Genomic DNA, 16,963 nt, shown 5'->3' with positions numbered 1-16,963 from the left:
CCAATCCCCATTAGATGCTTGTTGCAACTACTATATGTATAGGATCAGCCAGGTCCTACATTGTGACACCCAACCCCCTTTAGATGCTTGTTGCAACTACTACATGTATAGGATCAGCCAGGTCCTACATTGTGACACCCAATCCCCATTAGATGCTTGTCGCAACTACTTCATGTATAGGATCAGCCAGGTTCTACATTGCGACCACCTGATCATCATTAGATGCATGTTATATAACCAGGACAAATCAAATCCTGTTAGCAACACAAACATTCAGAAAAACAAAACTCTTAACAAAATCTTAATTTAATTTTTTTATTAAGAAAATAAATAACATGATAACACTATCCATACAATGAGATGATGGCGATGAGGGCGTGTGATTTGCCCACGTTTCAAGGTTCCAGTGCCAGGTACATTTCGTCACATCATGGAACAAACTGGTATTTGGGAATGTTTACTGCAGTCCCGAGGTTTTGTTTGTTTGTTTGTTGTTTTTTGCCGCACTCAGCAATATTCCAGCTATAGGACAGTGGTCTGTAAGTAAACGAATCCTGCATTGTGACACCCAATCCCAATTAGATGCTTGTTGCAACTGAACATGTATAGGATCAGCCAGGTCCTACATTGTGACACCCAATCCCCATTAGATGCTTGTTGCAACTACAACATGTATAGGATCAGCTAGGTCCTACATTGTGACAACCAATCCCCATTAGATGCTTGTTGCAACTACTACATGTATAGGATCAGCCATGTCCTACATTGTGACACCCAATCCCCATTAGATACTTGTTGCAACTACTACATGTATAGGATCAGCTAGGTCCTACATTGTGACAACCAATCCCCATTAGATGCTTGTTGCAACTACTACATGTATAGGATCAGCTAGGTCCTACATTGTGACACCCAATCCCCATTAGATGCTTGTTGCAACTACTATATGTATAGGATCAGCCAGGTCCTACATTGTTACACCCAATCCCCATTAGATGCTTGTTGCAACTACTACATGTATAGGATCAGCCAGGTTCTACATTGTGACACCCAATCCCCATTAGATGCTTGTTGCAACTACTACATGTGTAGGATCAGCCATTTCCTACATTGTTACACCCAATCCCCATAAGATGCTTGTTGCAACTACTACATGTATAGGATCAGCCAGGTTCTACATTGTGACACCCAATCCCCATTAGATGCTTGTCGCAACTACTACATGTATAGGATCAGCTAGGTCCTACATTGTGACACCCAATCCCCATTAGATGCTTGTTGCAACTACTACATGTAAAGGATCAGCTAGGTCCTACATTGTGACACCCAATCCCCATTAGATGCTTGTTGCAACTACTATATGTATAGGATCAGCCAGGTCCTACATTGTTACACCCAATCCCCATTAGATGCTTGTTGCAACTACTATATGTATAGGATCAGCCAGGTTCTACATTGTGACACCCAATCCCCATTAGATGCTTGTCGCAACTACTACATGTATAGGATCAGCTAGGTCCTACATTGTGACACCCAATCCCCATTAGATGCTTGTTGCAACTACTACATGTATAGGATCAGCCAGGTCCTACATTGTTACACCCAATCCCCATTAGATGCTTGTTGCAACTACTATATGTATAGCATCAGCCAGGTCCTACATTGTTACACCCAATCCCCATTAGATGCTTGTTGCAACTACTACATGTATAGGATCAGCCAGGTCCTACATTGTTACACCCAATCCCCATTAGATGCTTGTTGCAACTACTACATGTAAAGGATCAGCCAGGTCCTACATTGTGACAACCAATCCCCATTAGATGCTTGTTGCAACTACTACATGTATAGGATCAGCTAGGTCCTACATTGTGACACCCAATCCCCATTAGATGCTTGTTGCAACTACTTCATGTATAGGATCAGCCAGGTCCTACATTGTGACACCCAATCCCCATTAGATGCTTGTTGCAACTACTACATGTATAGGATCAGCCAGGTCCTACATTGTGACACCCAATCCCCATTAGATGCTTGTTGCAACTGCTATATGTGTAGGATCAGCCATTTCCTACATTGTTACACCCAATCCCCATTAGATGCTTGTTGCAACTACTACATGTGTAGGATCAGCCATTTCCTACATTGTGACACCCAATCCACATTAGATGCCTTTTGCAACTGCTACATGTATAGGATCACTCAGGTCCTACATTGTGGCATCCTATCCCCATTAGATGCTTGTTGCAACTACTACATGTGTAGGATCACTCAGGTCCTACATTGTGACACCCAATCCCCATTAGATGCTAGTTGCAACTACTACATGTGTAGGATCAGCCATGTCCTGCATTGTGACACCCAATCCCCATTAGATGCTTGTCGCAACTACTACATGTATAGGATCAGCCAGGTCCTCCATTGTGACACCCAGTCCACATTAGATGCTTGTCGCAACTACTTCATGTATAGGATCAGCCAGGTTCTACATTGCGACCACCTGATCATCATTAGATGCATGTTATATAACCAGGACAAACCAAATCCTGTTAGCAACACAAACATTCAGAAAACAAAACTCTTAACAAAATCTTAATTTAATTTTTTTATTAAGAAAATAAATAACATGATAACACTATCCATACAATGAGATGATGGCGATGAGGGCGTGTGATTTGCCCACGTTTCAAGGTTCCAGTGCCAGGTACATTTGTCACATCATGGAACAAACTGGTATTTGGGAATGTTTACTGCAGTCCCGAGGTTTTGTTTGTTTGTTTGTTGTTTTTTGCCGCACTCAGCAATATTCCAGCTATAGGACAGTGGTCTGTAAGTAAACGAGTCTGGATCAGACAATCCAGTGATTGACATCATGAGCAGCAATCCACGCAATTGGGATACGATGACATGAATCACTCAAGTCAGCAAGCCTGACCACCCCATCCCGTAAGTCGCCTCTTACCACAAGCATAGTCGCCTATTACAGCAAGCATGGGTTGCTGAAGACCTATTCTCCCAAAATCTTCAAGGGACTCATTACTATGGTAACAGAACCTTCACAACTAGAGAAATGATGTTGCTGTTTGGAAGGAATGAATCATAAAATAACAAGAAGTCTCAGCTTCCGTAACCAAAACAGTGTGGGAAACCAAGTACACATGCACCAAACATCAGCTGAATCTTCCTACAGGGCGAGTGAGACTCACCCATCAAGTGAGACTCCCCCAACAACAGGGCAAGTGAGACTCACCCATCAAGTGAGACTCACCCAACAACACGGCAAGTGAGACTCCCCCATCAAGTGAGACTCCCCCATCAAGTGAGACTCACCCATCAAGTGTGACTCACCCAACAACAGGGCAAGTGAGACTGCCCCATCAAGTGAGACTCACCCAACAACACGGCAAGTGAGACTCCCCCATCAAGTGAGACTCACCCAACAACACGGCAAGTGAGACTCCCCCATCAAGTGAGACTCCCCCATCAAGTGAGACTCCCCCAACAACACGGCAAGTGAGACTCCCCCATCAAGTGAGACTCACCCATCAAGTGAGACTCACCCATCAAGTGAGACTGCCCCATCAAGTGAGACTCACCCAACAACAGGGCAAGTGAGACTCACCCATCAAGTGAGACTCACCCAACAACACGGCAAGTGAGACTCCCCCATCAAGTGAGACTCACCCAACAACAGGGCAAGTGAGACTCACCCATCAAGTGAGACTCCCCCATCAAGTGAGACTGCCCCATCAAGTGAGACTCACCCAACAACAGGGCAAGTGAGACTCACCCATCAAGTGAGACTCACCCAACAACACGGCAAGTGAGACTGCCCCATCAAGTGAGACTCACCCAACAACAGGGCAAGTGAGACTCCCCCATCAAGTGAGACTCACCCAACAACACGGCAAGTGAGACTCCCCCATCAAGTGAGACTCCCCCATCAAGTGAGACTGCCCATTAAGTGAGACTCACCCAACAACAGGGCAAGTGAGACTCCCCCATCAAGTGAGACTCCCCCATCAAGTGAGACTCCCCCAACAACACGGCAAGTGAGACTCCCCCATCAAGTGAGACTCCCCCATCAAGTGAGACTCACCCATCAAGTGAGACTGCCCCATCAAGTGAGACTCACCCAACAACAGGGCAAGTGAGACTCACCCATCAAGTGAGACTCACCCAACAACACGGCAAGTGACACTCCCCCATCAAGTGAGACTCACCCAACAACAGGGCAAGTGAGACTCACCCATCAAGTGAGACTCCCCCATCAAGTGAGACTGCCCCATCAAGTGAGACTCACCCAACAACAGGGCAAGTGAGACTCACCCATCAAGTGAGACTCACCCAACAACACGGCAAGTGAGACTGCCCCATCAAGTGAGACTCACCCAACAACAGGGCAAGTGAGACTCACCCATCAAGTGAGACTCACCCAACAACACGGCAAGTGAGACTCCCCCATCAAGTGAGACTCCCCCATCAAGTGAGACTGCCCATTAAGTGAGACTCACCCAACAACAGGGCAAGTGAGACTCCCCCATCAAGTGAGACTCACCCAACAACAGGGCAAGTGAGACTCCCCCATCAAGTGAGACTCACCCAACAACACGGCAAGTGAGACTCCCCCATCAAGTGAGACTGCCCCATCAAGTGAGACTCCCCCATCAAGTGAGACTCCCCCATCAAGTGAGACTGCCCCATCAAGTGAGACTCACCCAACAACAGGGCAAGTGAGACTCACCCATCAAGTGAGACTCACCCAACAACAGGGCAAGTGAGACTCCCCCATCAAGTGAGACTCACCCAACAACACGGCAAGTGAGACTCCCCCATCAAGTGAGACTCCCCCATCAAGTGAGACTCCCCCATCAAGTGAGACTCCCCCATCAAGTAAGACTGCCCCATCAAGTGAGACTCACCCAACAACAGGGCAAGTGAGACTCACCCATCAAGTGAGACTCACCCAACAACACGGCAAGTGAGACTGCCCCATCAAGTGAGACTCACCCAACAACATGGCAAGTGAGACTCCCCCATCAAGTGAGACTGCCCCATCAAGTGAGACTCCCCCAACAAGTGAGACTCCCCCATCAAGTGAGACTCACCCAACAACAGGGCAAGTGAGACTCATCCATCAAGTGAGACTCCCCCAACAACAGGGCAAGTGAGACTCACCCATCAAGTGAGACTCACCCATCAAGTGAGATTCACCCATCAAGTGAGACTCGCCCATCAAGTGAGACTCGCCCATCAAGTGAGACTCGCCCATCAAGTGAGAATCGCCCATCAACGCAGATAACTTAGAGCATCATCTTTCGAACACCAAAGATTGTACGCATTGGTGTGAAACTAAATCAACGATACAATGTACTATGGATTTATTTTGTATCAAACCAAAAACTATTTCAAATACCTGCACATGAGTTTGGTTTACAAAATGGCAGTGATCAAGATTCAGTTGTCCACTTCTATCATGTCAATATCAACAATTGACACCAAAACAAAAGAAAAAAGTACCTTTCGAAAAGAATAATCACTTTGCTTTTTTTTCCAGTTATATAAAACTTTGCCCAGATACTTGATCCTGACGTTGAGTGGCTATATCCTTCATTCAAGGCCTTTCAAGCAAGTCAGTTGGTTTACATGACCACCTGCTGGAGGGGGCACATTATTTCCACACCGGTGTCATCACAGGGACCAGGGTCTATCTGATGACTTAATCCACGATAACTATTGTCACATCACTAGCTCCTAACATTAACTCCTAACACTGCCTGTTTGTTTCCAGTTATTGGTAGCAAGTTAAGTTTGAAGTTGACATTGATGCATAGTTTTGTTGTTGACTGCCTACTTTGAATTTGGGGCCAAATATTTGGAAATCCAACGGACAACAAATAACAGACCTGATGTATCGTATACTCCTCATAGGGGGATCCAGAGAGGGGGGGAAGGAGGTTCCCCCACCTACCCTCTTTTTGAAAACCCAACATGGTATGTTGTAGACAGTAAAATTGACTGAGAAAAATGCTGGATCAGACCCCTCCCTTCTAGAAATGCTGGACCCGTCCTTGCTCCTTGTATCATAAAATGCATGATACGATACCGTTATACCCTCAGCGTGTGTCAACTACGTGTTTATACCCCTGCACTGTCTGTACCACACTTTGTACCACCTTGTACCACCACATCAGGATGACACACTTAGGGAGCAGACATAGTAGATGGACATATCATCAACGGCCGTTTCACTCCACACCTGTCAAGGTCACACTTGATGCTATACTGGGTCATCAGGTTCACTTTTGGGGGCATTTGACATCTGAACATCAAAGTCAGAACTGAGGAATTCCTCCGTGCCAAACTGAGGCGTCGCATGGTCACCGGACTCCACGAGGGGCAATGATTGGTCAGGTGCTGACTGAGTGAAAGCTGATGTTTGATCTTCAGTGTTCGTGTGAGAATTATCACTAGTCCTGTCTGGGAACGACTCGTATCCCTCGGCAATATTGCTTTCACTAGTAAATGTATATGAAGGAGTCCCATTTGTTTCACTTTGAGAAACTGAAGATTGTTCTAATGAATGAAGTTGATCTGTGGAGGTGCTGGATGTTGATTGGTCAAATGCAGATGTGCTGACTTGTGATTGATCAAATGCAGAAGTGCCGACTTGTGATTGGTCAAATGTAGATGTGAGTGGTGATTGATGGACACTGCCATTGGTTGATTGTTCAAGGTCATGGTCGGGTGTGTCTGGAGAAGACACATCAAGGTCGATGCCGGGGACGACCTGCATGGCCTCGACCCCAGCCTGGGCTGCGGGACTGCTGATATCTGTGTCGGGAAGGGGGTCGGTCTGGCTGCTCATGTGCTGCTCGGTGTCAGACCTGGGCTCACTCTGATTGGATGCTGGACTCATGTTATCAAGGTCAGGAGGGGGACTGGTGAGGTGTGGAGGATTAATGCTTAATTCATATTCAGGATCAATACATTCGTTCTTCACAATAATCATGGGCATAGCATCCCCATCGTCCTGTGTGTGTACAACCCGCCCCCCGCCCCCACCATCGCCAAGCCCCTGGTCGTAGTTCTGATACAAGTCCATGTCTGACTGCACGCTATGATCAAATTGGTTGCTATGGTAACTAGAGGTTGCATGGTCGTCTTCGCCAAAGACTCGGTCAAAGTCCACCTTGGGAGGAGACCGGATGGTACTTGGTTCGGAATCGGACATGGTCTGGGTGCACATGTCTGCTTTCCCCTGACCAGTTTCCTGAGCCTTCTGGTCAACCAGCACCAGCAGTGGAGACTTGACATCCTTGACTGCCATTGGCGGAATTGTGCCGGAATTGACAGCGTATGTCATGTATTCCTGACAACACATTGTCAGGTGTTCCATGCGAAGCATGAGAGAGATCTTGAGAAGAGAGAACGCGTTGTTCGGATTCAAGCGGAGGATGCCGTCGTAGATGTAGGTGAGGAACTGGTAGACGATGTCCAGCTTGATGTCCGATGGCATCTTGAGACGCAGCTCGGTGGCAGGGTTGAGGTGGTCGAAGGATGCACGCAGGTAGGGGCTGGCAGCAAACAACACCATGCGGTGAGCCTGAAACATGGAATCAGGACATTCCTACAGTGTGTGTTCACAGAGCATTTAATGTCCCGAAATTTCATTTGGAACTGATTTTGTTAGGTTGATTTTACAAATGTTACATGTCAAACCACCATGACCACCAAATTCTCAAACACCTGCAGATACACATTATCAAGAGACATATTCATATGCAGTGAAAAGTCCAGTTTCCAATCAAATTCCAATGAATGTTTTTCAACCACTCAAATTGCAGCACATACTCCATTCATTTACAATACCCGACAATCAGGGGTCACTTGCAATTCATTTACTGTAACACAAATAAAATACCTGTACATTTTCAACAAATCATTATATGGCTGAACCAACGCCAATGTTAACACTCACTCTCTCCTGCACTTGTCATGGACTACTGGCTGCCAGGCAGGTGTACCGTGACCCCAGCAGTGCTTACAACCAATCAAAATGCTCCGATATTCACAAGAAACAATCATCATCCATTCTACGACAACACCCAACTACACAACGTACCTGTAACTTCATGCCTCCCACCATGATGGCAGCGTCCACAAACTTCCCGGACTTCCAAAGGGCAGACAACTCTGTCATGATGTGAGAGCTATGGTCAGGGTTGAGGAATGCTCTCTCTGTGCTGTCAGATTTTGGCTCTGAATTCCTACTCTGACTAATCTGCTGTTTTGACCTTGCTATTTGTCGCTGAGGTGACCTTGACACTTGTCGATGCTGCATGGGCCGAGCTTGCTGGGTCGACATTTGCTGGACACCAATCGGTCTCTGTGGAGATCGTACAACAGACCGAGGTGCTGGCATGCGATGCGATTGGTCGAATGTTGACATGTTCTGTCTCTGAACTGGGGCTTGACCCATCTGTCTGTTCGTCTGTGGCACTGCCCGCTGAGTCTCTAGTCGGGGTCGCTTGAGGGGCGGGGCAGCTGATGTGACCGTGGCAGATGGTGCAGGCATCCTCGCCCGGGGCTGCATCCCTTGTGGAGGACGACTCTGCATCCCCTGTGGAGGACGGCTCTGAAGCCCCTGTGGGGGTCGGCTCTGCATCCCCGGTCTGGAGGCCACCTGCGAGTTGCCATGGTGAATCTGCTGTGCTGGAACCGAGAATAAACCACATGAATGACAGATGATTAAGACTTAACTACTGAAACAAAGACTGTTCTTCATGTATGCCCTGCAAGATTATTTACCCTACTGGGATATTGAGGAAAGCAGCATTAAACAACAAACAAACATGAATATACAATGCCTTTTAGACAAGCGATCAAAACTAGATTTTAGTTCTCTAAATTGCTATTTGAAAATATGACATACCAAATCTTATTTAAACATGTTAAAAGAATGGAAAGACAGAAATTGGTGTGTATGGTATTATGCTACTATTAACAATATTCCAACAATCACGATTGTCTGAACACGCCCAGTCTGAACGCATCCATTCTGAACGCCCCCAGTCTGAACACATTCATTCTGAACACCCCCAGTCTGAACACCCCCAGTCTGAACACCTCCAGTCAGAACGCCCCCAGTCTGAACGCCCCCAGTCTGAACACCCCCAGTCTGAACGCCCCCAGTCTGAACGCCCCCAGTCTGAACACCCCCAGTCTGAACGCCCCCAGTCTGAACACCCCCAGTCTGAACACCCCCAGTCTGAACACGCCCAGTCTGAACACCCCCAGTCTGAACACCTCCAGTCTGAGCACCCCCAATCTGAACAACCCTAGTCTGAACACGCCCCCAGTAAAAATATGCAGGACCTACTTTTCTGATGTGAATTATTTACTTTCTACTTGACATCAGTACACCTCATATCTGTGAGCAGACCATATTCCACTTGCCTGACACAACATGAACAGACTTCTCTAGAATAAATTACCAGTTTCAAATGACTGCAAAATACGAGCAATGACCCACATGACAGTGCAACCTATTCTCCCTCCAGAATCCCCACAGGGAGACAAGCATGGTGTACTAGAATCCCAAAAGGGAGACAAGCATGGTGTACTAGAGACCTATTCTGTCCAAGAATCCCCACAGGGAGACAAGCATGGTGTACTAGAGACCTATTCTGTCCAAGAATCCCCACAGGGAGACAAGCATGGTTACTAGAGACCTATTCTGTCCAAGAATCCCCACAGGGAGACAAGCATGGTGTACTAGAGACCTATTCTGTCCAAGAATCCCCACAGGGAGACAAGCATGGTGTACTAGAGACCTATTCTGTCCAAGAATCCCCACAGGGAGACAAGCATGGTGTACTAGAGACCTATTCTGTCCAAGAAACCCCACGGGGAGACAAGCATGTTGTACTAGAGACCTATTCTGTCCAAGAATCCCCACAGGGAGACAAGCATGGTGTACTAGAGACCTATTCTGTCCAAGAAACCCCACGGGGAGACAAGCATGTTGTACTAGAGACCTATTCTGTCCAAGAATCCCCACAGGGAGACAAGCATGGTGTACTAGAGACCTATTCTGTCCAAGAATCTCCACGGGGAGACAAGCATGGCGTACTGGAGACCTATTCTGTCCAAGAATCTCCACGGGGAGACAAGCATGGTGAAGTAGAGACCTATTCTCCTAAAGAAGCCACACAGGAAGACGAGCATTGTGTACCAGGACCTCGCATGGAACAGTGAAAATATATTATCCACAAACGTGTTTTCCCAGACTTTGACGCCAGTAGTGGGTATAACTCCTTGTAGAATCGGCACCCAGGGACCGGTCCTGCATCAGGGTCAAGGTCACCACAAATTCTCTGGACACGATAGAACTCCTTCTTTAACTTCTTGATCTTCTCCTTGCACTGGACCCAGGTGCGCCTGATGCCGGCCGTGTTGAGGAGGCGGGCGATGTGTTCGTACACCGTCTTGTTGCGGTACAGGTGCTTCAGCTCCTTCTGGATAAACGGGTCACTCCACAGTTCAAACAATGTCAGCACCTCAGATTCTGACCAATTGTAGGCACGCTTCTGAGTTGAATCCTCCATTCAAAAGGCATATATACAAATGCAGGTTTTCAAAATACCACAGAATCCAAACCTGGAAAGTCTTTGTCCCTCGAGTTAGAATCCCTTTTGTTATACAAGCAACAGGCACAAAATGTCAGTCTGATTTCTCGCAATCTTCAACCACCATTCTTAAAGTAACACAACATAATAGGTTATTCCTTGTAGTCTTTATCCCATCTGTGATATATCAGTGCGATGGATATACAAGTGCATATATCCCCTCCAAAATGATCCAATCAGAATACATCCCAACACTTTCTATAGCAGCAGGAACCTTCCAACAAATCTATTATTCCACATCTAACACAATAATACAGTCCCAGTGTTGAACTATGTGCACAATGTGTCACTATGTTGAAGCTATCTCCAACAGACCTCACCCCATCTGTATGTCTGAGGCAGCAGTCAATCTGAGCCAGCAAGCCCAGGACAAACTCCACCTCCTCGCACAGCAAACCTGCTAATGTGTGCTACATTCTGGGCTGGGCTGAAGATGAGGCTAAATATAGCTTGTATTGATCCACCAATAGCGGGCTACAGGAGACAGCTAGCTGGGCTAAGATGGGTTATCATGTGTGACCTGCAACTCAACTCAGGGTGTGGACCTCCAGATGGTCATGCAGTGCCAAGGTGGGGTCGGGTGGAGGTCGGGTGGGGTCGGGTGGCGGTCATGTGTGACTGCTACACCCCATAGATACCGACCTACACACACTGGTCAGTCAGACAGGGAGACAGCTAGCAGGGCCCAGATTGGGGTCATGTGTGACTGCTACACCCCATAGTCTTGACCTACACCTGGAGGTCAGTCAGACAGGGAGACAGCTAGCAGGGCCCAGATTGGGGTCATGTGTGACTGCTACACCCCATAGATACCGACCTACACTCACTGGTCTGTCAGACAGGGAGACAGCTAGCAGGGCCAAGATTGGGGTCATGTGTGACTGCTACACCCCATAGATACCGACCTACACACACTGGTCAGTCAGACAGGGAGACAGCTAGCAGGGCCCAGATTGGGGTCATGTGTGACTGCTACACCCCATAGATCCCGACCTACACTCACTGGTCAGTCAGACAGGGAGACAGCTAGCAGGGCCCAGATTGGGGTCATGTGTGACTGCTACACCCCATAGATCCGGACCTACACTCACTGGTCTGTCAGACAGGGAGACAGCTAGCAGGGCCCAGATTGGGGTCATGTGTGACTGCTACACCCCATAGATCCCGACCTACACTCACTGGTCAGTCAGACAGGGAGACAGCTAGCAGGGCCCAGATTGGGGTTATGTGTGACTGCTACACCCCATAGATCCCGACCTACACTCACTGGTCAGTCAGACAGGGAGACAGCTAGCAGGGCCCAGATTGGGGTCATGTGTGACTGCTACACCCCATAGTCTTGACCTACACACACTGGTCAGTCAGACAGGGAGACAGCTAGCAGGGCCCAGATTGGGGTCATGTGTGACTGCTACACCCCATAGATCCCGACCTACACTCACTGGTCAGTCAGACAGGGAGACAGCTAGCAGGGCCCAGATTGGGGTCATGTGTGACTGCTACACCCCATAGATACCGACCTACACACACTGGTCAGTCAGACAGGGAGACAGCTAGCAGGGCCCAGATTGGGGTCATGTGTGACTGCTACACCCCATAGATCCCGACCTACACTCACTGGTCAGTCAGACAGGGAGACAGCTAGCAGGGCCCAGATTGGGGTCATGTGTGACTGCTACACCCCATAGATACCGACCTACACTCACTGGTCTGTCAGACAGGGAGACAGCTAGCAGGGCCAAGATTGGGGTCATGTGTGACTGCTACACCCCATAGATACCGACCTACACACACTGGTCAGTCAGACAGGGAGACAGCTAGCAGGGCCCAGATTGGGGTCATGTGTGACTGCTACACCCCATAGATCCCGACCTACACTCACTGGTCAGTCAGACAGGGAGACAGCTAGCAGGGCCCAGATTGGGGTCATGTGTGACTGCTTCACCCCATAGTCTTGACCTACACCTGGAGGTCAGTCAGACAGGGAGACAGCTAGCAGGGCCCAGATTGGGGTCATGTGTGACTGCTTCACCCCATAGTCTTGACCTACACATGGAGGTCAGTCAGACAGGGAGACAACAGGGCCCAGATAGAGGTCATGTGTGACTGCTACACCCCATAGATCTTGACCTACACCTGGAGGTCAGTCAGACAGGGAGACAGCTAGCAGGGCCCAGATTGGGGTCATGTGTGACTGCTTCACCCCATAGTCTTGACCTACACATGGAGGTCAGTCAGACAGGGAGACAACAGGGCCCAGATGGAGGTCATGTGTGACTGCTACACCCCATAGATCTTGACCTACACATGGAGGTCAGTCAGACAGGGAGACAGCTAGCAGGGCCCAGGTAGAGGTCATGTGTGACTGCTACACAGATCTGTTAATGGCAACATATACCCTGTGACCACTACCCTCCAAATAAACGCTGATTCGCTCTGTCATGTTTATATATTATAGATCTTTCCAGATTTTATCCAATTGGTTAGGTTAAAAACAAATTGTCATTTGATCACTTTGCATTAATTCATACTCCCTTTTGATAATACATGCATAGTTCATGCAACATCTGATATTAGTGAGTGAGTAAGTGAAGTCATCACAAGCTAGTGATTGATATTAAAGGTTTTCATCTAGGATTCTAAACTAATTTGCCTGGCATTTCATTTCTTCATTTCCTCAATTGAGAAGTATCTCCCAAACAGGAACTTCAGTGAGACAGCATACCATATAGATAGCAAAGAATCATCTGCAAGACCGTCACTATATACTGCTCCGCTGTTATCTGACCTCCACAGGTCACGCGTACACAGCCACAATTCACACCTTCACAACATTCTCCTGGAGTCTGATGATGATTTTGTACCATCCTCCACAAGCTCCATCAGAGTGCAAAATTACAAAATATCATGGAAATATTTTATGCCCCTTCCCAAACTATCTAACCAAGTTCACCTAATCTATTTTGATATTAAGTTTCTAAGTACCTATGATTTGTATTTCGTCTGAACTTTGTGTCCCATCAGCAACAGACTGTTGGAGTGCCATTGGGGGAGGGAAGAGAGACACATTACATTGGGGGGATGGTTATTGGAGGTTTACAGGGTGTTTCACAATTTTTGCGATGCACAAGGACGTATTTCGATACGTATCACGATATATTATATAATTCTAAATTCTGAAATCGGACAGACTGCAATATTTGCATCATTAATTTTGCCATCCGTTTGTTTCAGACCAAAGCGCTTCCACCATGTCCACAATATGGCTTAACCTTCACATTTCATACAACTGACCACATCTCCATCTTGGGGCCCCAGATGTTGTTGAAGAAAATGTACGAATGCACATGCACGTATTAAGGAGCTAACTGGGAATTAACCTCTACCTTCGCGAATTTGCAGTTTGCAAATATGGAATCATTTTGAAAATATTTGCCAAGAGTATAATATTAAACATAGGAAAGAAATTGCTATTTGGAATCACACGATATACCAAGCATCAAAAATGATATTATAATACGTATCTTGGACGGAATGGACCTCAATTTACCAATTTACCAGAAATACCGGGCACCCTTATTATATTGTATGTTATATTATATACGTAAAAATCCAATAGCATGCTGCCGATATAGGAGATGTTCTATACGTCACAATTTGTATTTCAAACCTAACCAGATACCTTTCTTCAGGAAGTCAGGGAAGGCAGCATTTCTGCCTGTAAACAGAGTTGCCCGAGTTTGATCCGGTGCTGCAGCCTGACCTACTAGGCCACCCTCACCCATGCCAACAACATCAGCCACACCTTGGATGGGGGACCTCCGGACGGACAGGGTATGGTTCTCGCTTCCTGAATTACACGTCGTGTTGGGGGAAGTCACTGATTGCTTGTCCATATCACTTGTTGAGAATCTCCGGGAATTGTTTCCAGTTTTCTCTACTAAACTGAGTCGAGTCGCTACGTCTCTCCTGAATCTGGAAGCTCCATCCTTACTGATCTGCATCGACTGTTCAATGGACAACCTCCTCCCGACAAATCTGTTCACACAAGATGGCTGAAGGGAGTCCCTTTCCTCCTCGGGACGAGAAACCGAATGACAATTTGAATTGAATTTGTCTTCCAACTCAACCCCTGGGTCTATTTCCTTCTTGATGTTAAACAAAGACTTGACTGTCTCCTCATTGAGAACTCTCTGCACGGCCGCTAAGTCCTCCTGGCAGGGTGACGACAGCGTCAGGTCCATCAGGTGGTTGTGGTCATCGCCGACCTTCGTCAGTACACCGTTCGCTGTGACCAATGTGGCTGAACAGGTGCGCGTGCAGCACCGCCAGTAGATCTTATGTCCAAGAGCTCGTACATTGTAATAACGATACCCACGAAACTGAACAGCAGTCTTGCCTCTGCGAGTCGTGATGAACTGGATGCCATCGCACTGGTCCATTTCAGGTCAAGGGCAGGTCAAGGTCAGCCTGGTAAATAAGGACCTCAATGAAATATCGTTGGCATGCCAGACATAGTTTGCTGAAGGCCAACTGAACAATGATACACCCAATGCATGCTTGTGATGGATGACCTCTAACCCTATGTCACAGGACCAAATTCTTGCACAATGGAATATTGTCTTGTAGATAAAAACAAGGTAAAAAAAACATGGAAAAAGGGAATAAATATGTACCATGTGCAAACACACAGCAAATAAATGTTAGTTACAAAAACAGGAACAGAAATACAGGTACCCAAAGTGAGAGAGTTAGTAAAGTTGGAGACAACCAACCTACCTCTTGCGATTCTTTGCTGTGCAAAACTTGGTCTGAAGGTGTAGCTGGGATTCCTATTGGCTGGTGCAGGAGCTGGATGTGGGAGAGAGTTGGGGGGACCAACGAGGTCAAGGTCCAGTCTGTTGACTATATGGGGCTTCACTTCCTGGATAGACACGGAGGGATCCACCACACTGGACGTTCCACTGGGCTCCCCTGCAACAAAAGGGCAAGGTTAAACAAGTCTTACAAACTCAGAACCTCATTCAAGAAACTACTTAATCTGCTATCGGGTCCATCCGGAACCCCATAGCATGTGTGCATGTGTTAAAGGTGTCTTTACAGAAATAAATTGTTAGATCTCTGAAAAGAACAATTTATTCTAAAACAAAATGAGTTGTGGGAAAAAAACGTCTAGTTTATTCTATTCAAATGTCTTTGCAGGCTACCAACAAGCCCCTGCAGACAGAATTACAACCAACCCAGTGGAAATCTCCACATTACAATTGTTTCACCGGCACGTAGATCACGCCAGTGTGTCATTCGTTTAATGAACAACGCAGGTGCTTGTTGAAACTTTCACAACTACGACAAACTGATAATCTTTTGCTTTCTCTGCAACACACAAAGGCTGAAATAGGAGTGTGATGGCATTTCAAGAGGATGAGAACGTAACACATCTATAATATACACCTTCCAACTCTTTTCTGTGGGTTTATTTTCAAAATATTTTAGTTATAAAAATTCACTCTGTGTGTTAGTGTGTTTGCATGCATGTGTGTGTGAGTCCCCCACAGATTTACGACACCTTACATGTCAAATGTGACCATGGCCAATAATGTGCATGCACCCTGTTTTCAAAGTCTTAGACACACCTCTTAAATGACATGTTCTCAACGGGTCTTCAGCAACTCATGCTTGCCATAAAAGGCGACTATGCTTGTCATAAGAGACAACTAACAGGATCGGGTGGTCAGGCTCGCTGACTTGGTTGATGCATGTCATCGTATCCCAATTGCATTGATCGATGCTCATGATGTCAATCACTGGATTGTCTGGCCCAGACTCGATTATTTACAGACTGCCGTCATATAACTGGAATATTGTGAGGGCGGCGATAAACACAAACAAACATGTTCTCATATACCAGTATACATGGTACATCCACATGTTCTCTTATAAAAATAATGTGTGAAGCCCATTTCTGGTGTCCCCCGCCGTGATATTGCTGGAATATTGCTAAAAGCGGCGTAAAACCATACTCACTCACTCTTATAAAAATAAGAAAAGAACTTATCTTATGTATTCTTTAACTCAGACATTTCAAAAGATATCCTATAGGATATCAAAAAAACAAACAACACCTATTTATGTCATTCATTTATCAAATCAAACAATAAAAAAATAATTAAATTTCAGAAATTTTACCAGTAATCAAATTTCTCTGACATCTGTAAACTATTATGAAAATACTATGTTTCTAAGACTTATTCTCTACGTAGTAGTAAACTTTT

The 16,963-nt window shown here is 46.5% G+C and overlaps 1 protein-coding gene across 14 annotated transcripts in view; it reads right to left on the bottom strand.

Moving 5' to 3' along the window:
* Positions 1 to 5,990: 5,990 nt before the first annotated feature.
* The window catches only part of LOC124116851, a 37,968-nt gene continuing 26,995 nt past the window's right edge, over positions 5,991 to 16,963 (bottom strand). For 13 of the 14 annotated variants that reach the window (XM_046478414.2, XM_046478422.2, XM_046478419.2 and 10 more), the window contains 3 exons: positions 15,471 to 15,665; positions 8,126 to 8,715; positions 5,991 to 7,606 (listed from right to left, as the gene is read on the bottom strand). In XM_046478414.2, the coding sequence (XP_046334370.2) occupies positions 6,281 to 7,606; positions 8,126 to 8,715; positions 15,471 to 15,665 (2,111 nt within the window). In that variant the 3' untranslated portion in view covers positions 5,991 to 6,280. Of the gene's footprint in view, positions 7,607 to 8,125; positions 8,716 to 14,373; positions 15,162 to 15,470; positions 15,666 to 16,963 lie in introns of all 14 variants that reach the window. The other variant, XM_046478412.2, reaches the window with a different exon arrangement.

The sequence above is a fragment of the Haliotis rufescens genome, unplaced genomic scaffold (assembly GCF_023055435.1).
Source record: "Haliotis rufescens isolate VD_foot unplaced genomic scaffold, xgHalRufe1.0.p SCAF_6, whole genome shotgun sequence".
NCBI classification, from domain to species: domain Eukaryota; kingdom Metazoa; phylum Mollusca; class Gastropoda; order Lepetellida; family Haliotidae; genus Haliotis; species Haliotis rufescens.
This window is presented reverse-complemented; position numbering and strand designations above follow the sequence as displayed.